At 39.2% G+C, this 24051-nt stretch overlaps 1 protein-coding gene across 2 annotated transcripts in view; it reads left to right on the top strand.

Moving 5' to 3' along the window:
* Tasp1 (taspase 1) overlaps positions 1–23729 on the top strand; it is a 234468-nt gene extending 210739 nt beyond the window's left edge. For both annotated transcript variants that reach the window (XM_052183747.1, XM_052183746.1), the window contains exon 14: positions 22765–23729. In XM_052183747.1, the coding sequence (XP_052039707.1) occupies positions 22765–22857 (93 nt within the window). In that variant the 3' untranslated portion in view covers positions 22858–23729. The remainder of the gene's footprint in view (positions 1–22764) is intronic.
* The last annotated feature ends 322 nt before the right edge of the window (positions 23730–24051 follow it).

Below are 24051 nucleotides of genomic sequence, written 5' to 3'. Positions count from 1 at the left end.
ACAGGAGAACTTTGCTCAACAGGCTGAGGTCATGAAAGACGAAACACAAAAATCTCTTAAAGAAATACAGGAGAACTTTGGTCAACAGGCTGAGCTCATGAAAGAGGAAACACAAAAATCTCTTAAAGAATTACAGGAAAACACAAACATGCAAGGGAAGGAGCTAAGCAAAACCATCCAGGATCTAAAATCAGAAGTAGAAACAACTAAGAAAACTCAAAGGGAGACAACTTTGGAGATAGAAAGCCTTGGGAAGAAATCAGGGGACAGAGATGCAAATATCAACAACAGAATACAAGAGATAGAAGAAAGAATCTCAGATGCTGAAGATTCCATAGAAACCATGGACTCAACAGTTAAAGAAAATGCAAAGTGCAAAAAGCTTGTAACCCAAAATATCCAGGAAATCCAGGACACAATGAGAAGACCAAACCTAAGGATTATAGGCATAGATGAGAGTGAAGATTTACAACTTAAAGGGCCAGCAAATATCTTCAATAAAATTATGGAAGAAAACTTCCCTAACCTAAAGAGAGAGATGCCCATGAATATACAAGAAGCCTACAGAACTCCAAACAGACTGGACCAGAACAGAAATACTTCCCGTCACATAATAATCAAAACACCAAATGTTCTAAACAAAGAAAGAATACTAAAGGCAGTAAGAGAAAAAGGCCAAGTAACATATAAAGGAAGACCTATCAGAATCACAGCAGACTTTTCACCTGAGACTATGAAGGCTAGAAGGTCCTGGGCAGATCTCATGCAGACTCTAAGAGAACACAAATGCCAACCAAAACTACTATATCCAGCAAAACTCTCAATCACCATAGATGGAGAAACTAAGATATTTCACGACAAAACCAAGTTCACCCAATATCTATCCACAAACCCGGCCCTAAAAAGGATAATAGGAGGACAACACCAATACAAGGAGGGAAACTCCACCCTGAAAAAAGCAAGATAGTAACCTTTCATCAAACCCAAAAGAAGTTAAGCAATCAAATTTAAAAAATAACGTCAAAAATGATAGGAAGTAACAATCACTATTCCTTAATATCTCTTAACATCAATGGACTCAATGCCCCAATAAAAAGACACAGACTAACTGACTGGATACGTAAACAGGACCCTACATTTTGCTGCTTACAGGAAACACACCTCAGGGTCAAAGACAAACACTACCTTAGAGTAAAAGGCTGGAAGACAATTTTACAAGCAAATGGTCTCAGGAAACAAGCTGGAGTAGCCATTTTAATATCAGATAAAATTGACTTTCAACCCAAAGTCATCAAAAGAGACTCTGAGGGACACTTCTTGCTGGTCAAAGGAAAAATACAACAAGAAGAACTCTCAATCCTGAACATCTATGCTCCAAATGCAAGGGCACCCTCTTTCATAAAAGAAACTTTATTAAAACTCAAAGCACACATTACACCTAACACAATAATTGTGGGTGACTTCAACACTGCACTTTCCTCAATGGACCGATCAGGAAAACAGAAACTAAACAAGGACACAATGAAACTAATTGAAGCTTTGGACCAATTAGACTTAACTGATATATATAGAACATTCTATCCTAAAACAAAAGAATATACCTTTTTTTCAGCACCTCATGGTACCTTCTCCAAAATCGACCATATAATTGGTCACAAGACAGACCTCAACAAATATAAAAAGATAGAACTAATCCCATGCCTCCTATCTGATCACTATGGAATAAAAGTGGTCTTCAATAGCAACAGAAACAACAGAAAACCCACATACACGTGGAAATTGAACAATATTCTACTCAATGACACCTTGGTCAAGGAAGAAATAAAGAAAGAAATTAAAGACTTTTTAGAACACAATGAAAATGAAAACACAACATACCCAAATCTATGGGACACAATGAAAGCAGTGCTAAGAGGAAAACTCATAGCCCTGAGTGCCTCCAAAAAGAAAATGGAGAGAGCATACATTACCAACTTAATGACACACCTGAAAGCCCTAGAACAAAAAGAAGCTATTTCACCCAGGAGGAGTAGAAGGCAGGAAATCATCAAACTCAGGGCCGAAATCAATCAAGTAGAAACAAAGAGAACCATACAAAAAATCAACAAAACTAGGAGCTGGTTCTTTGAGAAAATCAACAAGATAGATAAACCCTTAGCCAGACTGACCAAAGGGCACAGAGAAAGTATCCAAATTAACAAACTTAGAAATGAAAAGGGAGACATAACAACGGAAACTGAGGAAATCCAAAAAATCATCAGATCCTACTACAAGAGCCTGTACTCAACACAACTGGAGAATCTGGAGGAAATGGACAATTTCCTTGACAGATACCAAATACCAAAATTAAATCAGGACCAACTAGACCATCTAAACAGTCCCATAAAGCCTAAAGAAATAGAAGGAGTCATAGAAAGTCTTCCAACCAAAAAAAGCACAGGACCAGATGGTTTCAGTGCAGAATTCTACCAGACCTTCAAAGAAGAGTTAACACCAATACTCTTCAAACTATTCCACAAAATAGAAACAGAAGGAACACTACCCAATTCCTTCTACGAAGCCACAATTACGCTGATACCAAAGCCACACAAAGATCCAACAAAGAAAGAGAACTTCAGACCAATTTCCCTTATGAACATCGATGCAAAAATACTCAACAAAATTCTTGCCAACCGAATCCAAGAACACATCAAAACGATCATCCACCATGATCAAGTAGGCTTTATCCCGGGAATGCAGGGTTGGTTCAATATACGGAAATCCATCAATACAATCCACTACATAAACAAACTCAAAGAACAAAACCACATGGTCATTTCATTGGATGCTGAAAAAGCATTTGACAAAATTCAGCATCCTTTCATGCTTAAAGTCTTGGAGAGAACAGGAATTCAAGGCCCATACCTAAACATAGTAAAAGCAATATACAGCAAACCGGTAGCCAGCATCAAACTAAACGGAGAGAAACTTGAAGCAATCCCACTGAAATCAGGGACCAGACAAGGCTGCCCCCTTTCTCCTTATCTTTTCAATATTGTACTTGAGGTACTAGCTCGGGCAATTCGACAACATAAGGAGGTCAAAGGGATACAAATTGGAAAGGAGGAAGTCAAACTATCATTATTTGCAGACGACACGATCGTCTACCTAAGTGACCCAAAGAACTCCACTAGAGAGCTCCTACAGCTGATAAACAACTTCAGCAAAGTGGCAGGTTACAAAATCAACTCAAGCAAATCAGTGGCCTTCCTATACTCAAAGGATAAGCAGGCTGAGAAAGAAATTAGGGAAATGACCCCCTTCACAATAGCCACAAACAGTATAAAGTATCTTGGGGTGACTCTTACCAAACATGCGAAAGATCTGTATGGCAAGAACTTCAAGACTCTGAAGAAGGAAATGGAAGAAGACCTCAAAAAATGGGAAAACCTCCCATGCTCATGGATCGGTAGAATCAATATAGTTAAAATGGCCATTTTGCCTAAAGCACTATACAGATTCAATGCAATACCCATCAAAATCCCAACTCAATTCTTCACAGAGTTAGAAAGAGCAATTATCAAATTCATCTGGAACAACAAAAAACCCAGGATAGCTAAAACTATTCTCAGCAACAAAAGAAAATCTGGGGGAATCAGTATCCCTGACCTCAAGCAATACTACAGAGCAATAGTGTTAAAAACTGCATGGTATTGGTACAGTGACAGGCAGGAGGATCAATGGAACAGGATTGAAGATCCAGAAATGAACCCACACACCTATGGCCACTTGATCCTCGACAAAGAGGCTGAAAACATCCAATGGAAAAAAGATAGCCTTTTCAACAAATGGTGCTGGTTCAACTGGAGGTCAGCATGCAGAAGAATGCGAATTGATCCATCCTTGTCTCCTTGTACTAAGCTCAAATCCAAATGGATCAAGGACCTCCACATAAAGCCAGACACTCTGAAGCTAATAGAAAAGAAACTGGGGAAGACCCTTGAGGACATCGGTACAGGGAGAAAGTTTCTGAACAGAACACCAATAGCGTATGCTCTAAGAGCAAGAATTGACAAATGGGACCTCATAAGGTTACAGAGTTTCTGTAAGGCAAAGGACACCATCAAGAGGACAGATCGGCAACCAACAAATTGGGAAAAGATCTTCACCAATCCTACATCAGATAGAGGGCTAATATCCAATATATATAAAGAACTCAAGAAGTTAGACTCCAGAAAACCGAACAACCCTATTAAAAAATGGGGTACAGAGTTAAACAAAGAATTCTCACCTGAAGAACTTCGGATGGCGGAGAAGCATCTTAAAAAATGCTCCACTTCATTAGTCATTAGGGAAATGCAAATCAAAACAACCCTAAGATTTCATCTTACACCAGTCAGAATGGCTAAGATTAAAAATTCAGGAGACAGCAGGTGTTGGAGAGGGTGTGGAGAAAGAGGAACACTCCTCCACTGCTGGTGGGGTTGCAAATTGGTACAACCACTCTGGAAAGCAGTCTGGCGGTTCCTCCGAAAACTGGGCACCTCACTTCCAGAAGATCCTGCTATACCACTCCTGGGCATATACCCAGAGGATTCCCCACCATGTAATAAGGATACATGCTCTACTATGTTCATAGCAGCCCTATTTATAATTGCCAGATGCTGGAAAGAACCCAGGTATCCCTCAACAGAAGAGTGGATACAAAAAATGTGGTATATCTACACAATGGAGTACTATTCAGCCATTAGAAACAATGAATTCATGAAATTCTTAGGCAAATGGATGGAGCTAGAGAACATCATACTAAGTGAGGTAACCCAGACTCATAAGGTGAATCATGGTATGCACTCACTAATAAGTGGTTATTAACCTAGAAAACTGGAATACCCAAAACATAATCCACACATCAAATGAGATACAAGAAGAAAGCAGGAGTGGTCCCTGGTTCTGGAAAGACTCAGTGAAACAGTATTTGGCAAAACCAGAACGGGGAATTGGGAAGGGGTGGGAGGGAGGACAGGGGAAGAGAAGGGGGCTTACGGGACTTTCGGGGAGTGGGGGGGGGCTAGAAAAGGGGAAATCATTTGAAATGTAAATAAATTATATCAAATAAAAAAAAAAGTGCACCATTGTATAAAAGTCTTAAAAGCATATTAAAAAGTGACATCCAAAAAAAAAAAAAAAAAGGCGTGCACCACCTGGTTTATAACCAGCACATCTTGGTGGATGCTTAAGGCCTCCGTACTGCTGCCTTTTCTCATTTTCTGGCTGGAGCTCAGTGGTGAGACTTTGTTGTTACTGACATGCCTCACAGTAGAGTATCTTCTGGAATATTACCCAGCTTTGGGGTTTAAACTTTAGCTACTTGGGAAGTATTGCAATAGTCTCTGCCCTGTGTATCAAACTGTGTTCAGGTTTTGACCGGTATTGCTTGTATCATTATTGTCCTTGGATTAGGCAGTGATTTCTTGACTAAGACCCCTAATGCACACACAATAAAAGAGAGAATAAGTTACCATCAATATTAAAAACCTTTACTGCAAAGGTGTGGTCAAAAAAGTGACAAAGAGACCACAGAAATAGGAAACCATGATTACTAACAATGTTGTTGGTGACAGACTTGAGTCAATTTAGAACAAAATATTAAATTCTTATAATTCAATAGGATGTAAATAAACATTTTTTCCAATGAAGATATACAGTCAGCAATGAAGATATACAGTCAACAATGAAGATATACAGTCAGCAATGAAGATATACAACCAGCAATGAAGATATATAGCCAGCAATGAAGATATACAGTCAGCAATGAAGATATACAGTCAGCAATGAAGATATACAGTTAGCAATGAAGATATACAGTCAGCAATGAAGATACACAGTCAGCAATGAAGATACACAGTCAGCAATGAAGATATACAGTCAGCAATGAAGATATACAGTCAGCAACTGCGTGTATGGGAATGTGCATACTGTCTATTCCTTTAGGGAACTGCAAATCAGAATCAAGGTTTGATTCTCACCCACTTCTTACCCAAGCTGACGTCTGTCCAAAAGAAGAATGACAAGTGCTTGTAGTGAAAAGTAGGAGTGGGAGTAACCCGTCGCTTTTGGAAGAACACGGTGATAGTTTAACAGAATCGCCATGTTATGCAGCACGTTCCCCTGCTAGGTATTATTCATAGATAGAAGGTAGGAACAGCTTAATGCCCATCAGCTGATGGATGAATAAGCAAATATGTTGTATTCATGCAAGGAATTTTCTGTAACCACAAAAAGAATGAAGTTCTGCAAGAGTATAGCACCAGTGACTCTTAAGTACAAGAAGCCAGGTGAAAAAGACCAGGCATTGCATGTTTCCATTTGCAATAAATGTTTCGCGTTGGATAACTCATAGAAACAAATGTAAGAGGTTAGTGGTTGTGTGGGCTGAAGGGAGGGAATGTGGATGTGGAGTTTGTTTTTAAAGACATGAAAATGTTCTGGAATTATAAAGCTGTCTAGCTTTACAAACACACTGTAAACCACTAGACTGAACATTTATTTAAAATGGTGGATTTAATGGTATATGTGTTTTTTCCATAAACTATAAAAATATCAACCAGTGTAATTATTGTATTACCAAAATAAAGGAGAAGAAATATATGTTCATTCTGATACCACACAATCCATTCATATTCCAATTATTATAAACCCCACCAAAATAGCAGGTATTTGAAGAACTTCTTAGATTTAAAAAAAAAAAAAAAACCAACCTATAGCTAAACACCAGGAACAGTTTTTAATGCTTTAAATGCACAAAAGGGAGGTCCACTTTTGTGATTTTCATTTCCTATGTGAGGTATTTCCCTGAAATCCCAATCAATACAATAAAACAGGAAAAAGAAATCAGAGACAGAATTTTGGAAAGCATTCTTTAAACTTATTTTTTCACATGATCTGGAATGAAAAAAAAAATCTAGAACTATCCTCTTAAAACTATAAAACCTGACTCAGATGAATCTCAATGACAAATATATATGTGTTCTTGAATTGAAAATGTTATATGTTAACCATTCTTTCCAAATTTATCTGTAGATTCAAAGCATTTGGAATCAAAATTCTAATAGGTTTGTTGTTGTTGCTTGTGTTTTTGAAGTGAGAAAGTGATAAAATACTTTAAATTTTGGTCTAGAAGCTCCTCACCATGGTGTCCAGTTATCACAAATTATGGTAAAAATGTCCCCTTTAGGGCTGAACACTCTTCAGTCTTTTATTCTCTGCATATGGACAAGCTATAAATTTCTGTGTTCATCACAGTCTTTTGCAAAACAAAGTTTTTCTGGTAAGGGTTGAAAGATATTCTAGTCTTTGGGTATAAGAATAACTATTAGGCATACCAAGACACAGGTTTTTTTGTCCAGTTAATGGTACCAGACAAGAGTTCCTTCTTGTGGATTTGGCCTTAAATCCAATCAGAGAGTGGTTGGTTACCCCAATAATGTTCCTGCTACTATTTCATCAATGTGCACACCACACCAGGCCACTTACTATCATAGCCCCTAGGTGCGCTGGGTGAGACTATTTCCTACTTTATATCCCGATAGCCTGAACAGCACCTTCTCTCTCTGTGAAAGCTAGCCTTTAGTGGTGAGGTCTCCTGTTTAATTCTGGTTTCTCTATGTTCTGTGATGATGACAATAAGGTGGGTGTTTGGGAATGCATGGTACCCAGCTGACTAACAAATTCAGAAGATTTTAGAGCTGGCTATGTGTCCCTGTTAGAGCACAATACCATAAAAAAGAATTTAAAACATATGTGTATACTATATGTATATTGCTTGAGAATATTGAACGTTTAGAAACATCTTTCATACGTTTCTTTTGTTTTTGTTTTTGCTTTGCTTTTCCTGGCTCTGTGTTTGGTTCCATAGCCCCATTTATTAAAATTGGGTGTATCGTAGTTTAGTTTTGGGTGTTTTTTTTTAAGCTGTTTGTACAGTCTAAACACTAATCCTCTGTCAGATGAATAGTTAATGAAGATTTTTTCCATTCTGTAGGTTGCTTCCGTGCTTAATTAAAAATTTCAAACAATATTAAAAATAAATTGAAACACTCCCCAAAATACAAATGAAAACTTAGAATTCAATACCATAATAAAATATTAGTTTTAACATAAGAAAAAGAATTTAGATTATTCATGTATCTCTACCACATGTTTTGGTCAGCTTCTTCCAAACTTTTTTTTATGATTTTTGTAATGTTTCATCGTAGATTAGATTTTAAAATGTTATCTTTTTACTTTTTCAAGCTTTACCAATATTCAATTTATATTGTAATTTTTTTCCCTTGTGATTTCTCATAGGTGTATATAATCAAATATGATTATATTTAAACTCCTTGCCCCTCTCTAGCTTCACGTCCCCAGTTCCTTACCAACTCCAGGTCCTGTTTACTCTCCCCCACCTTTTTATTATTTAGTTAGTTTAGATAGTGTCTGAGTTGTCACAGGTAGATCTTGCACTCACTATCCTTTTGCCTTGGCATCCGAAGTATCTGGGATTATTGGCCTTAGGCACCAGGCCTAAATAATAATCTCATCTATTCTTAATTCTCTAACCTTTTAAAAAACATTCACAAGGTTATTTAATATATAAATGATGTAATGAGTATTTCCTGCTGTTAAGAGTAAAAGTACAGTAAAGGACTTTGATACTGAGACAAGGGAACTTACATTCAGAAATTTTATTTAAAGATCACAATGAATATAGAGTAGGAAACTGAGTTAAGAATAACAGATAATTATGTTTGGGGGTACTTTGACTTTTTACTGTTCTCTTTATTTATTTTATAGTATTGATAGTGTGTATATATATGTGTGTGTGTGTGTGTGTATATATATATATATATTACACATATATATATATTATTCATAAATCTTTTTACTCCCTGCAGAAAAAGGGGCTGGAACCCAGGGCCTTAGATGTGCTCGGCAAGCACTCCGCTCCCAAGCCCTGTATCCAGCCTCATAAATTTTGGATGCCATTAATTTTCTCTGGCCTCATAAAATTGTCTTAAATAAAGTTTACAAAACATGAGTAAGTCTTTCTTTTGCCAAGGATAAAGCCTCAGAAAACTAAATAAATTCTCTTCTATATCCTAAAAGATGTGGGGAGGGGTACTCTGCTGTATAACCAAGCTAGAATCAAAAAAAGGTGCTTGGTGACTTTTTCCATTTATATGAAATACTGACAAAGTTAAAACAGGGATAGAAATCTAAACCACTAAATAGTGGGGCCTGAGGGAATTTGAGGGTGATAGTAGAAATTTTCCATGCATAAAGGTTTTTATTTATGTTTTGGCTTTGTGGGTACACAAGCTATTAGAAGTCAGTCAGTCCTTTACTTAGCAACTATGCATTTTATGCCATGTAAATTATACCTCCACACTTTAAAAATATGAATAAATAGGAATACTGTATTAAGATTGACATTTGCATTAGACTGGGGTTTCTATATGATCCCCTGTTTATAATCTAGGCAAGGTTACCATTGTGATCCCTGATGTCTGTCTGTCTGTTCGTCCATCCTAAGCCTTACTATTTAGCCCAGGCTGGCATAGATCTCATTATTCTTCTGTCTCGGTCACTTTAGTAGGTATGTGCCACTGTTTTGTACATTCTAAAGAGCCATGTTTTTGTTTTTGAAGGTGTGAGCAAAATAAATGAATAAATGCTTAGTAGCTGCTAGAGAGAAATAGGAAATAGCAAAGCATCAAATCAGATACTCAATAGTCAGCAGGCATGACTGACTTAGCCCCACTGAGAGAGCAAGCAAAAGGTCAACAGGTAACATTATCAAATCTGAGGGCTTACAAACACTTAGCACAAAAGCCTGGTCAGCTGGAGTTCCTGAATTGTGTTTCTGTGGAACACAGCATCTCCTCCTGCAAGGTTTCCAAATAAAAGATCAAATACGGTAGACAGGTTCATTAAATTGGTCACTTGCAGATATCTAGCCGAAACCAACAGAGAAAGTCCTGAAATAATGTAATATTAGATAGGCAGGGCAGAGCAGAGCAGGCCTCTCAGAGCTTTTGCCCTTCCTTCCCTGGGATGTGCACATTTGCATCATGGGATGCACAGCAGTCATCACTGTTTGAGAGCTTGCCTTTGCGCTGTTCTCGGGGTAGGCGTGCAGGTTAATATTGTAAACAGTTTGATGTTTTCCCTCTCCCTATTTCAGAGGCAGGAGACCAGCCTGACTCAGGACAAAGGTTTTAGAGGACACTCAGCATAAACAATCTTGGCTCTGAAGTAAGAGGCCCAAGCCTGCTTTCAGAACCAGCTTCTCATTGGTTCTAAGTTGCACATGACAATTCACCAATATCAGTGACATCACAGTTTAACATGCCCTTCTTCGAAATTCCTTATTTTAAAGAAGGGCTACTCGTGCTTTGATAGCATTCTGAGAAGTAGGTAAAACAAGTAAGTGTAATTTATGTAATAGATGTGACATTACTTATGATGGATTGCGGTGGATAGTGGTAAAGGCAGGAGAGGATGTGGAGAATCACGTAGAAGCATTAATCACATTTTGCACCCCCCCCCCTCCCCGAGGTCTCTTCTGCACTGTAACTGTTTACAGAGGTTTCATTTGCTTTGATCATTAGTTATGCTTCTTGAACTTTTGCCCTGGTGGAGACAGTAAATTGACCTTTAAAATGTTACTAGCTTGTTTGTATATATAAATTAACTAACATGTAAATTCAGGGATTTCAGAAAAACAGAGGAAAGAAAAAATGTTTGTGTCGACAGGATAGATAATGCTTTACTCAATCCCGCGGTTCAGACCAGTGTACTGGTGACAGAATCCTCCCAAAAGAGGTATATGGCTAGGTGTTCTGGGCAGCTGTTAAGACCGTAAGACCAATTGACAGTGCCCGTTGTTATGGTTGTTGTTGTTTTTAATGAGTGATTCTGAAGACCAGGCAGTAAAGGGTGCTTGCTACCAAGCCCAGAAACCACATAATGAAAGGACAAAAACACTTGTGCAAATTGTCTTCTGACTTTCTTTTTTTTTTCCGATGTATTTTTATTTTATTCGATATATTTTTTAGTTACATTTCAAATGATTTCCCCTTTTCTGGTCCCCCACTCCCTGAAAGTCACATAAGCCCCCTTCCCTCCCCCTGTTCTCCCAACCACCCCTTCCCACTTCCCTGTTCTGGTTTTGCCTTATACTGTTACACTGAGTCTTCAAGTGCACTTCACAGAATGCATGCTAGATAGAAGTAAGAAAAAATATTGCCTGTGATGTTCTCGTTAGGGTCATCTAATTAAATAATGCTAAAGAAATGGAGGGAAAACATTTCTCACTGGCTGTGATGGAATTTCTCTTGGTGACAACAACAAACAGTCTTCCTGGACTCTGCCTAGTGGTGACTAGGGAAGCATCTGTGACCTGCCATAAATGAATGTTTCTTAATAGACGCTTTGGCCTCATGAGAGTGGCTGGTGTCATTTGTCAGCAGATTGATTTGCTGAACCAGTAAGTGTTTATTATGTGTATTTATTATACCATATTTTAGATGTAGAATTACCAAGACCAACCTAATTATAAGTATGACTTAGGGCAGGCCAGACTTAAACTTACATTGGTGATACAGTATCACCAACAACTTGAAGACATTTCAGGATGGTAGGATAGATGCAACCCAAAGCTCTGCACTGAAACAATACCCCAGAGAACTAAATTTGTCAAGAGTGCTTATTGACCATGAGGATTCGATGATTTTGCTTGTATCTTTTAAGTTGGCTCAGATTTTTAAATATAGGAAAATGTGGGTTTTGTTTTGTTTTTTTTTCCGATATCGTCTTCAGGCTTTCAGATCCTATTGGCACTGTTTAGAAAGCACTTTAGACAAATAAAAAAGATTGTAAAATTCAGTACATGAAATACAAGAACTTTGCTCTACTTCAAATTAATTTCTAAATATAGTTGGTAATTTTATTTTTGCCTAATTAGTCTTACACCATCAGTTTTCTCCAAAGAGACTCATCTAAAATTTCTCCCAGGCATTAAGAAGAATGACCACAAAGAGGAATCCACTGTGTTGGTAAGAGGACTGTTCCCCAATGGTGCTGGTGCTGCAGTTCTTGTTGGACTCCAGGGAATACTGTTCCCAGGCAGTGTAGGATGTGTTGTCTGATAGGTGAGCAGCAGTAGGTTCCAGTGGACTCTATTGTGGTTCTGGTGCTGGCTGATGGATGGGGGGATTCATAAGCAAGGGAATGGACTACAATATACTTTAATTCTAGTATTATTCATTTAAAAATACAGTTTATGACTGAAGGAAGAAAGGAGAGTGGGAGGGAGGATGAGGAGGAAGGACCAAGGAGAGGGAGGGGGAATAGAATGAGTATAAAGTACATGGGTGAAAGAAAGAAACACAATGTACAGTGAACACATATACCACTAAAAGGGGCTTCTGAAGGATGTCAGGATGTCAAGACCGCCCCACAAAGGGTATTGAAAAGAGATATTGGGCTGTTGCCTTTACTGTGGAAAAGATGAGCTAGGACCTCACATGTACAAACCCAAGAAGAACTTCCAATATCTATGCAAGGTTAGGGTAATTATAATCTATAGGGAGGGCTTTCCTGATCCCCCAGAGGTGATATGTCTGAGATACCATATCCCTTACTAAGGTCCCAGCTGCAGAGTGGTGCAGTTGAGATTTAGACCACAGGTTCTAGACTCCGGAGCTCATACTTTTAACCACTTAGTTATTATAGGTAATTATACTCGAGGTGTGCATTTGTGAATATCAGCTTAAAGTCCTATAGAAAGAGAAGAGAAGTGGGTAGGGTCACCAGGAGAGTGAATACAAACAGGAAGGAAGAGGCCTGGGTCCTGAAACTTTCATAGTCATATGCTGGGGAACGAACAAGAGCTCACAGCAGTCTCTGAGATATTGTGGCCAGTGCCAGAAAACAGAAAAAAGTTAGGCTCAGAAAGAAGAGCGGTCACCTCTGCTCAGTCCTGTGGGGATATTTCAGTTCGCCCCATTCATTACAGGAAGGACATAGTCATATCCTCCACTGACGTAGACTAGACACATTCAGCTTTAAGTCACCCTGCCACATAATAAGAAAATAAAGAGGAGAGGATGTCCAGTCCTGACCCTGAGTGAGTCCTGGAACGGCACAGAGCTACTCCGCCTCTCTATGTTCAGTACTCAACTTTGATGTGTTGCTGCCCAGCTGTACAATATTTAAAATATATTTTTATTTTAACATTTTTTAACATTGATTTTTAACATTTAATATGTCATTAAGAATTTGTTTGTTTTTAAATATTTGGGGGGGAAAGAGTAATGGGTATTTTAAAAGTCAGAACAAAGGGACAGTGAGATAGTTCAGCACTTTCCACCAGGCTTTACGACATGAGTTTGGTTTCCGAGGTCCCATATGGTGATAGGAAAGAACAGACTCATGCAGTTTTTCCTCTGACCTAGACATCCACACCACAGCATACATATATGAGTGTTCAAGAGAGACACACAGAATATGTAAATATAAAATAAATATTAATCAGAATAAAGACTGTAAAAGATCTCAAGATCTCCATACCTGCCATTAATGTGACGTGAGGTGTCAGTCTCCATGTAGCCTGTATGGCATACCCACTGGGCAGCTCCTGTCGGCCCTGCCTAAGGCAGGGACAGCTTTGTTCCTCTGTGGCAGTGCAAGTCTGTGTTCCAGGGTAGACCAGACATCAATGCTGCAAGTGGTGGTCGGTCTTAAGATTACTCTTAGATTACTTCCCAAGGAGAAAGGGAAACAAACTTCTACAACCAGTTGTGGTTTTAGTTAGGTCTTAGTGGGGCTAATTATAAAAGAAAATCTATAACGGATTCAGAGAGATTCCATTGACACAAAACATGTAGGTTTAGATAAATGGGATTTTAAAATTGTTTTAAATACATTTACAAGAACATTCTAATGTATTCCAGATTCAGAAAGAATCTTCAATACTGTTGAACCAGTTTAAAACAACTGTTTTACCCTATAAGAATGTTAAATCCCAGAGAACTAGTAACTAGAGATTATCCAGCCTACCTGCAGTGACTCATCCCAAGTTCTCTGAGTCTCAGGATCATTCTAACTTAACTAAGATTTGTGGCAGTAGCTTTTCTAAGCAAGCCATATTGTAAACAGCTTTTGAGCATATGCCAATGCAGTGAAAGGTGTGTCTCTAACAGAGCTAGATTTAGAACCCGTTGGGCTAGGGCATTGCAGGAGTAAAAAGGCCTAAATTTGGAGTTCAGACACATTCACTCATGACTCAGTTTTTCCACTTCCTCTATGACCATAAGTAAACCACAGTTCCATTCTGTCTTGCTCATTTCTCTATTTTTTTTTCTTGAAAAAAAAATAGGTGTTGCATACATCTTTCTGCCGTAGTAGTATTTTAAGATTTCATTGATTCAGAAGCACCCTGGACACTACAATATTATGTATTATAGGGATCTCTTATTTCTAGTAAGATTTCACAAGGGACTGGTTTCTACATCCTATAAAGATAAATTGCCCTAGAGCAAGTCCTGTGTGTGTTTCATTCCTCTGCCCCCTATTAAGAGTACAGAGTAAATATTTGGTCAATGGTAGAGAGTTTTTATCACCTTTAACAAAGGGAGTATTCATGATAAATCTCCATGTGAGTGGTATGGTAAGAGTTTCCTGGAGAGGTTGCCACATTTTGTGGGCTGCCTCACAGGGCCTTCAAGTGAAAACTAGGGGAGAATTCCTGTGTGATGTTGCCTCTGCTCCAAGTGTGGTGTCAGCAGACATGGTCAAAGAAGAAACCAGAGCGGCCGTGGCACTAGGACTGCACACTGTTCTCATCAGGGAGCATTTTCGTCCCATTTTAAGATTCTGTGGGCAGGATTTTACACGGAGAACAATAGGGCGTTTTACCTGTAGTGCCCTTGTGTCAGTGCTAACAGTGACATTTGCTCATGCACCTTTTATGCTGTGGATGCTTTGCATGTGGAAACTGAGGCAGGGAGGACATGCAGCAGAATGGCAAACACGGCACTCATTCCTCACTTTGTTGGTATTTCTGACTTGTTAGATTGAGCTTAGGAATAATATCTTCATATCGCTGCAGCCTATTTTTAATTTTTTTCTTTTAATTTAAGAAAATTGTAGATTTTTTAAAATTCATTTATAGGATAAATAAAATCTAAATGAAGTTAGTATCATACGGTGTTAAAAAGAACACTGGTTGTTCTTCCTGAGGACCCGAGTTCAGTTCCCAACACATACATAGCAGCTCACAGCAATCTAAAACTCCATTGCTAGGGGATCCAATGCCCTCTTCTGGTTTCCATGGGCATCAGGCATGTACATGGTGCATAAACATACATGCAGACAAAATAATAATAAGAAAAATCTAAGTGCTGTAGGGATCATCACCCAGTTCTTACTTTACATTGTTTAGTATCATGGGTTCTTATTCCATAAGATCTACATACCATTTTAGATTGTATTAAGAAGGTTAACATGCAGTTGTCAGCTAGTAGAGTATATCTGCTTTCATGATGAGTTCTGATGTCTAAACTATTTTTAGTTAACTACATTCTGAGGTTTAATGCCGCACACAAAGAATGCTTAGAATATACTTACTCACAAGTCATGTCTCCTTCAAAGACGGCTCTTGAAAGAGATGGGCAGGAACTTCTGAAAAACCAATGGAGGTGGTAGTGTCTCTTGATTCAACTCATTAAGAGACAGGGGAAAAAGGAATACCACAATAGAGGCATATTGACCAAAGCTAACCAGACACAACTTTCCCACGCCCTTCTCTCTGTAGGTGCTTTTAAAATGCCTATCATGTTTATGCAAGCAAAAGAATACAGAGAGTGACTATTACTGGGTCAAGTATGTATTGACTATGTTGGGCCTGGTGACATGAATCAATAGGAAAAGGCACTTGTTACACAAGACTGGCATCCTGAATTCAATTCCCAGAGCCGTGTGATCTCCCTCCCTATATGTGCCGTGGCTCACCCCACCATCTCCACACCCACAGTACTTTATTATTGTTGTTATTATTTTGTGACTGTGTTAAGGATGTAAAGTGTGTTTAGCCTGTAGTACAGTCTCAAGGAACCAAATTTATGTTGCCCAAGTAGCAGAATGGAAAACACAGAAGAGAAGCTTAACTTGTGCTTAAATGAGTTGTTAGTCTATAAACATGCATGTTGTTCCAGGTTATATTTTGAAAGCTCATGTGGCACTATCATTATATGAAAAAAATAGAAGTCCTAGGACTCGACAATTTAAAAATAAAGCATATTTAAGAAGACATGAGAAAGTGGTAGAGGAAGGGAATATCTTTCTCTCCAGAGGGACATGGTGATGAGAAAGTGGCCTTGTCAGCCACCCACATCTTATCGAGCTGGAATATCGCACTCCAGAGGAAAACATGCATGCACACTAGTTTGTCTTAGTCTTTTCCAAATTCCTCCTGCTGTTGATCTAATCTGTATTTAACAACAGTAACAACATAACAGATAAACAAGGCATACAGCCTCAACTTGACTATGACTTGGTCACCAATGCCTCTAATGCTCTCTGGAGCACCTAGGTCCAAGAGGGGACAACTAAAAAATAAATAAAGGAATGGATGAAGTTAGATGATACCGTTTTCTATATTTCATATCAGTCTTGGGAAAGATATTTCATTTTTATTGAGAGTCTGCAACTTCAGTATCATAATTGTTTCATTTATATAACATCCTCAAAATAAAGCACTCTTATTACTGTAATCAAAACCACTAAAATATAAAAATTAGAAAGTTTTACATATAAAATTTGCAATTATCATTCAGGTAATCTTGCCTTCCATGCCTTCCCCCACCTTTGTGTTAAATCATCCTTCGTTGACTTAACATATGTATACTGAGCTCCAGTTAAGTGCAGGCTATCCTTCAGGTGCCAGCGAGGAAGCAGCATGCAGACTGACAAAGCTCCCTGTCCTCACAGAGCTTATATTCCAGGAGACACAGGTGCTGATCGAATAAACAATTACAGATTGGCTACATGATGGTAAGGCTGTATGCACTACTGAAGCAGAACTCAGGATGGGTAGCCTGGTTGAACTTTCTAGAGAAGGCAGCTTTTGAGCACAGATCTGGCAGAAATGATCAAGAAGTGTACACCAATGGTAGAAGGAAAATCATAGCAGTGAGAAAAACTGCACAGTCCTGATGCTGGCATCTGCTGTGTGATTGAGGAGCATTAAGAAGGCGAGTGGATAGGGAGAAGAATCGGGAAAAGGAGAGAGCAGGAGACATGAGCTTCGAGTTAGTGGAGGCTGAAGCCAGGTACATGGCTGGCTTTAACCTTGCCACTTCAGCTCTGTAGATTATGGTCTGAATTCTGTTTCCCAGAATTTGTCCTTTTGTATTGGTTGGTCACTTCTGTTCATTTAGTATGACCGTCTTCTGACTTTCCAACGATGTTCCATGCTCTGAGAAGGTAGTTTGTCAGAAACTTTCTTTGAGACATGTTTTCTTTGTAGTTACTGTCTCATATAGTCCCTATCAGCTTTCTGGTAAATGTTATATATATTCATGAATTATATATTTCTGGTAAATGTTATATATTCATTCAGCCTAAGGAAGTTAAATAACAACAGAGTTTATATAATAGGTGCAGAGTCCTGGTTTGTATAGTTATGATAGCAGAAGCTGCTATATAAAGCAAACCTCCAGGGGGATAATTACCTAAACATAATAGAAATGCATTTCTCATTCATAGAAGATGAGACATTGAGGTTCCGGATTGCCAAAGTGCTCCCCTTCGAGTACTGATACGGTACCCAGGCCCTTCCTCATAAACATCAAGATCATCCAAAGCTGATAGAGACTAGGGAACAAGAAGATCTTCGCCAAGCCTTGTGATGATACACTTCAAACAGTCCATTTACTTCTGTCACATAGCCATACCTCACTACTAATGGTTTACCCAGAAGAAAACGATGTAGCCAGGAACCCAAGGCATTCTGAATATTCACACAGCCTTATGAGGCCTCTGTAGATTTTTATGTGTTTCATGCACTTATTTAGTGAGTTGCGTGGGAAGTGAATCTTCATTGTGGTTGGAAATGCTAGTTTGTGAGTTTCCACTACCAACTGTGTTCCCTGTGTTCCTTTTGTCTACTTGTAAATGCCTGCCTCACTTAACTGTGGTGTCTTAACGTGAGTTTTCTACAATAAAAAGAGAAGGAAGACCAAGCCCCAGAATTGCAAGAACAGTGAGCAAAGTATTTCTGAGGGATCATTTTTATTGTGTCATCCTAGGTATGTTTCCAACTCCACCGAAGCAGGGTAATGACTTAATAGTCATCCTCTGACTACTATAGAAGATTTCAAGTCTAAAAGTGGAAGCACACTTGTGTGTGGAGAGGCAGTGAATCAAAACATAATGACTAAATAAAGGCTTTGTGACTTTTAAAATTAAACCATGTGTTTAAAACTAAGTCATGTGTTTGTAGCTTTCCTAGAAACTACAAAAGTTCAGGCACCAAGGTGTCCTTAAAAGATTTTAACGTCAGGTTCTCTTTAAAGAGTAGATATCAAGTAATTAAATTTTTTGTTTAAAATATCACTTTGGAACTGGGTGCTGAATTTGGACTTGTAAAGAGCTACAGTCCCGAGCATGTTGGCTTTGAACAGTCAGCCAGCTTATCGACACGTCGCACAAGTTGCTCTTCAACTGCAAGCTTCTTTCTTTTGCTGGGGCATTTGCAAGGAACACTGCAGCTGTGCAGTCACAATGCCAAGATCATTTTAAATGATTCTTGCAATTGCAAAGTCTGCTTACACTAACTAAGTGGTGATTTAGGCAAGAGAGAAGTGTGAAAAGTTCACTTTTAAAACCAAGTTTTCTAGTTTAACTACTTTATCTGGTTGAGTATTTCTGTTGTATACAAGTAGCTCAATTTATAGAAATCTAACTGTGTATCTGCCGCATTTTGCTTATGTACTGTTACTGAGCGTCTCCAGAGCTTTCTTCCCCTGCCCTTTAACCTTCCTAACATCTCTTGACACTGCGACTTGGCTCGGCTCATTTCTATGCTCTGCTGCTGTGAACTTCACGCAGGTGTGGCAGCATTACAGGGCCCTGGACCAGCCGCGTTTGAAGCCACAGAGATGTATCAAGTCCTACAGTGTCCAAGGTGCAATATTTTGCATAAGTTCAGGATCTTTATCTTGGTCAGCAGGAAATCTGTTCCTTTAAGACTTAACATCCTCAGTTCAATTTGTAGGCTGTTTGGCTGTATTGTTGTTCTTTAATGTCATCAATTAATTAATTCTCTTTAGCCTCCAAAGCCTGATATCTCAGTGACTTTTGTGTGATTTTCTTGTAAGTCTGAAGACAGATTTTCCTGTAAGCCCCTCTATTTAAACTAACCTCAAAACATTACTATCTGTTTATAAGGAGATAGTAAAGATATATTTCTTCTATAGAGTTCTGCATCATAAATTAATTCCTTGTTAGTCCTGGTCTTAGTTAGTGTTCCTGTTATTCTTGTGAAACCCCATGACCAAAACCAAGTTTTTGTGGGAAAAGGTTTATTTGGCTTACACTTCCACATCAGTTTATCAGCAAAGGAAGTCAGGGCAGGAACCTGGAAGCAGGAGCTGATGGAGAGCCAACAGAGAGGGTCTGCTTACTGGCTTATTCATCATGAGCTCAGCCTGCTCTCTTACAGAACCAGGAATATTAGCCCAGAGATGGCACCAGCCACTATGAGCTAGGTCTGGCCACATCAGCCACTAATTTATTTATTTATTTATTTATTTATTTATTTATTTATTTATTTATTTATTTATTTATTTTACTATTTAATATGTGTACAAAATCTGTTTTTTATTCGATATATTTTTTATTTACATTTCCAATGGTTTCCCCTTTTCTAGCCCTCCACTCCCCGAAAGTCCCATAAGCCCCCTTCTCTCCCCCTGTCCTCCCACCCACCCCTTCCCACTTCCCCATTCTGGTTTTGCCCTATACTGCTTCACTGAGTCTTTCCAGAACAAGGGGCCACTCCTCCGTTCTTCTTGTACCTCATTTGATGTGTGGATTATGTTTTGGGTATTCCGGTTTTCTAGGTTAATATCCACTTATTAGTGAGTGCATACCATGATTCATCTTTTGAGTCTGGGTTACCTCACTTAGTATGATGTTCTCCAGCTCCATCCATTTCCCTAAGAATTTCATGAATTCATTGTTTCTAATGGCTGAATAGTACTCCATTGTGTAGATATACCACATTTTTTGCATCCACTCTTCTGTTGAGGGATACCTGGGTTCTTTCCAGCTTCTGGCAATTATAAATAGGGCTGAACATAGTGGAACATGTATCCTTATTACATGCTGGGGAATCTTCTGGGTATATGCCCAGGAGTGGTATAGCAGGATCTTCTGGAAGTGAGGTACCCAGTTTTCGGAGGAACCGCCAGACTGATTTCCAGAGTGGTTGTACCAATTTGCAACCCCACCAGCAGTGGAGGAGTGTTCCTCTTTCTCCACACCCTCTCCAACACCTGCTGTCTCCTGAATTTTTAATCTTAGCCATTCTGACTGGTGTAAGGTGAAATCTCAGGGTTGTTTTGATTTGCATTTCCCTAATGACTAATGAAGTTGAGCATTTTTTAAGATGTTTCTCTGCCATCCGAAGTTTTTCAGGTGAGAATTCTTTGTTTAACTCTGTACCCCATTTTTTAATAGGGTTGTTTGATAGATCATCTAAACAGTCCCATAACCCCTAAAGAAATAGAAGGAGTCATAGAAAGTCTTCCAACCAAAAAAAGCACAGGACCAGATGGTTTCAGTGCAGAATTCTATCAGACCTTCAAAGAAGACCTAACACCAATACTCTTCAAACTATTCCACAAAATAGAAACAGAAGGAACACTACCCAATTCCTTCTATCAAGCCACAATTACGTTGATACCAAAACCACACAAAGATCCAACAAAGAAAGAGAACTTCAGACCAATTTCCCTTAATGAACATCGATGCAAAAATATTCAATAAAATTCTTGTCAACCGAATCCAAGAACACATCAAAACGATTATCCACCATGAAGTAGGCTTTATCCCAGGGATGCAGGGTTGGTTCAATATACGGAAATCCATCAATGCAATCCACTACATAAACAAACTCAAAGAAAAAAACCACATGGTCAGTCACTAATTTAAAAAATGCCTTTCTGCCTGATCTTATAGAAGCATTGTCTCAACTGAGATTCAATACTTACAGATGTCTCTAGTCTGTTAGGCATAAAACTAGCCAGTTTAACAATTACTCTGGCCAATTAAAAAACTATCATTTCTGCACTCTGTTCTCTCTCCCCCTCTTCCCAACCCCCTCTCCTCTCCTCTCCTCTCCTCTCCTCTCCTCTCCTCTCCTCTCCTCTCCTCTCCTCTCCTCTCCTCTCCTCTCCTCTCCTCTCCCCCTCCCCTCCCCTCCTCTCCCCCTCCCCTCCCCTCCTCTCCCCCTCCCCTCCCCTCCTCTCCCCCTCCCCTTCCCCTCCCCTCCCCCTCCCCCTCCCCTCCCCCTCCCCCTCCCCTCCCCTCCCCTCCCCTCTCCTCCTCCTCCTCTCTCTCTCTCTCTCTCTCTCTCTCTCTCTCTGTAAATATTGTTAATACTTACATAGAATAATAGAATTTATCTTGTTAGTTTTAATTGGCTTTGAGGCACGGAGTAATCCACATTGTTAGGAACTTATTGCTACACCCATCTCCAGAATTTTTTCGTCTTCCCAAACTGGAAGTCTATATTTATTACACATTACTCCATTCCCACCCCATTCCCTCCTCTCAGCCTCTGATAGCTACTATTCTAACTTCTAATATTTATGAATTTGGTTATAGGTACCACAATGTAAGTAGAACCTACTATCTTAGCTCTTTGATATCTGGCTTATTTTACTTGTTAATGTCGTCAAGGTTTATTCGTGTTCTTATCCCTGCCTTTTTTTTTTTTTTTTTTTTTCTCTTTTGAGAAAAGGTTTCTCTGTATAGCCCTGGCTGTCCTGGAACTCACTCTGTAGACCAGGCTGGCCTTGAACTCAGAAATCTGCCTACCTCTGCCTCCCAAGTGCTGGGATTAAAGTTGAGCGCCATCACCGCCTGGCTGTCCCTGCCTTTTTAATGATGAGTATTATTCTATCCTGTGCACATTCCACACTCTGTTTGCCCAGTGATAGACATTTGGCTTAGTTCCATCTTGTAGCTGTTGTGGGCAATACTGCTATGAAAATTGAACATTAATTTGTACACATTGGTGTAGAGCTATCTGCCTTCAGTTTGTGAGACAGGGTTTATATATCTGAAATCGGGGTTGTTAGATCATTTTGGTCTTTAAATTTCTAGAACCCTACCACAGTTATGTTTGTGCTTTGTGCCTGGCTCTTGTGACTGCCTGCCTGTGTTGGCAAGTAGGTGGTAATAAGAATTAGAGAGTAGTGGCACTGTTCTTGCTGTTGAGGTGTCAGTGTCTCTGTCCCCTCTGCATCCCTCTGAACTGGTGCTGTGCTTGCGTGTAGCAGATGCCCAGTAAACATCCCTAAGTGATCTAAACAAACAGGGCATGACACCCCTCAGTGTTGCCACCCTTATATCTGGGGACACTCAGAAAAACAGCAAAGACATGGTGTTCTGAGTGGGTTTCACATTAGGGACCCTGCTAGCACTTCTGACGCTCCTTCTCTTTCTTTGCAGACTCACATTTCAAGACTCCCTCCTGGTGCTGTGGCAGGGCAGTCCGTTGCCATCGAAGGTGGGGTTTGCCGCCTGGAGAGCCCTGTGAACTGACTCCATAGGCTGACTATGACGTGTCTGAAAGGCATTTCAGAGCCTGAACTTTGGGCTGTTTGATGGAAGTTGGATGTTCTATCCTCCTCGTTTTGTAATTCTTATTGCAACCTCGGGCACTGCTTGGGACACAAGTGCTGCTATACTTAGTGCTGGTTGACACTCGAGTTTTAGATGGGTGAGCAGAAGCATGTGTGGGTGTGTCTCCGTGTGTAGTGTGTGTGCTTGCTTCTCCCTGATGGGATAAGTTCTCAAGTGTAATCTATGAACGAGAATGATTAAATCTTTACAAAATGTGTGCTTTAACTGTTTACAAGTAAACCTAAAGTTGTAGAAAACTTTTATTTCTTCAAGAGGTACCACCTATGGTTGATACAATGTGTCTGAACTGAAGAGTGAATCTGCTTGTTTAAATGACTTGACCTTGATTGTAGTCCATTTAATAACAGTAATCAGTAATATGGTGTCAGTTTAAGTGGATGGTGTGGTAACTTAAACTGTCGTTCTCATCCCTCACACAGGGCATTTTTCCTTGAACACAGAATGGTTTCAGTGAAACCATTCTAGCAGAGAATTAAAGTCAGAACCTTTTAAAGTAATGGTCTTATTGATAAAGTTTGTGCTTCTTTCCTGAGCTATTTGAAGCTTAAGTATTGCATAGCTTTGCGCCGTGTGTACTATATTATGAAAGAATATGTAAAGAGAGTGTTCAGTAACACACAGTTTTAATTTGTGTATAATGGAATGTTATTTACAATGTAACACTGTAAATAAGAAAGCAAAAGTTTATGGGAAAATTCAATATTATCTTTGTTTCTTGTTTAAATATATTTTTAAGATAAAGGTACAAAAATAAAAGAAGCATATTCCTGGGTATGGTGTGTGACTGCTTGTCTCAGACTCAATCTTTTGAATCCTAGACTGGTGACCTGAGTTTATTTCCTTCACAGAAAACGTCTTCCAGAATTATATCATTGCCTGTCTAGCTTCCCTGGCTCTGTGAAGCTACAGCCAACACTAGCAAGAGGAAAGGCACTTAAGGTGACTGCAGTCTCAGTATTGAAACACCTACAGTTTCCACTGCAACTTGATATAAATAACAAAGGGAACAGGCAGGGCAGGAGCAGAGCACTCCGCTCTGAAAAGCTGGAGTGGCAGCTGAAAGCTTAGTGTGGTGCTTGATAAATTGTTCCT

This window comes from Apodemus sylvaticus, chromosome 5, assembly GCF_947179515.1.
Source record: "Apodemus sylvaticus chromosome 5, mApoSyl1.1, whole genome shotgun sequence".
Lineage (NCBI taxonomy): Eukaryota > Metazoa > Chordata > Mammalia > Rodentia > Muridae > Apodemus > Apodemus sylvaticus.
Note: the sequence above shows the minus strand (reverse complement) of the source record. Positions and strands in the feature narration are given on the sequence as shown.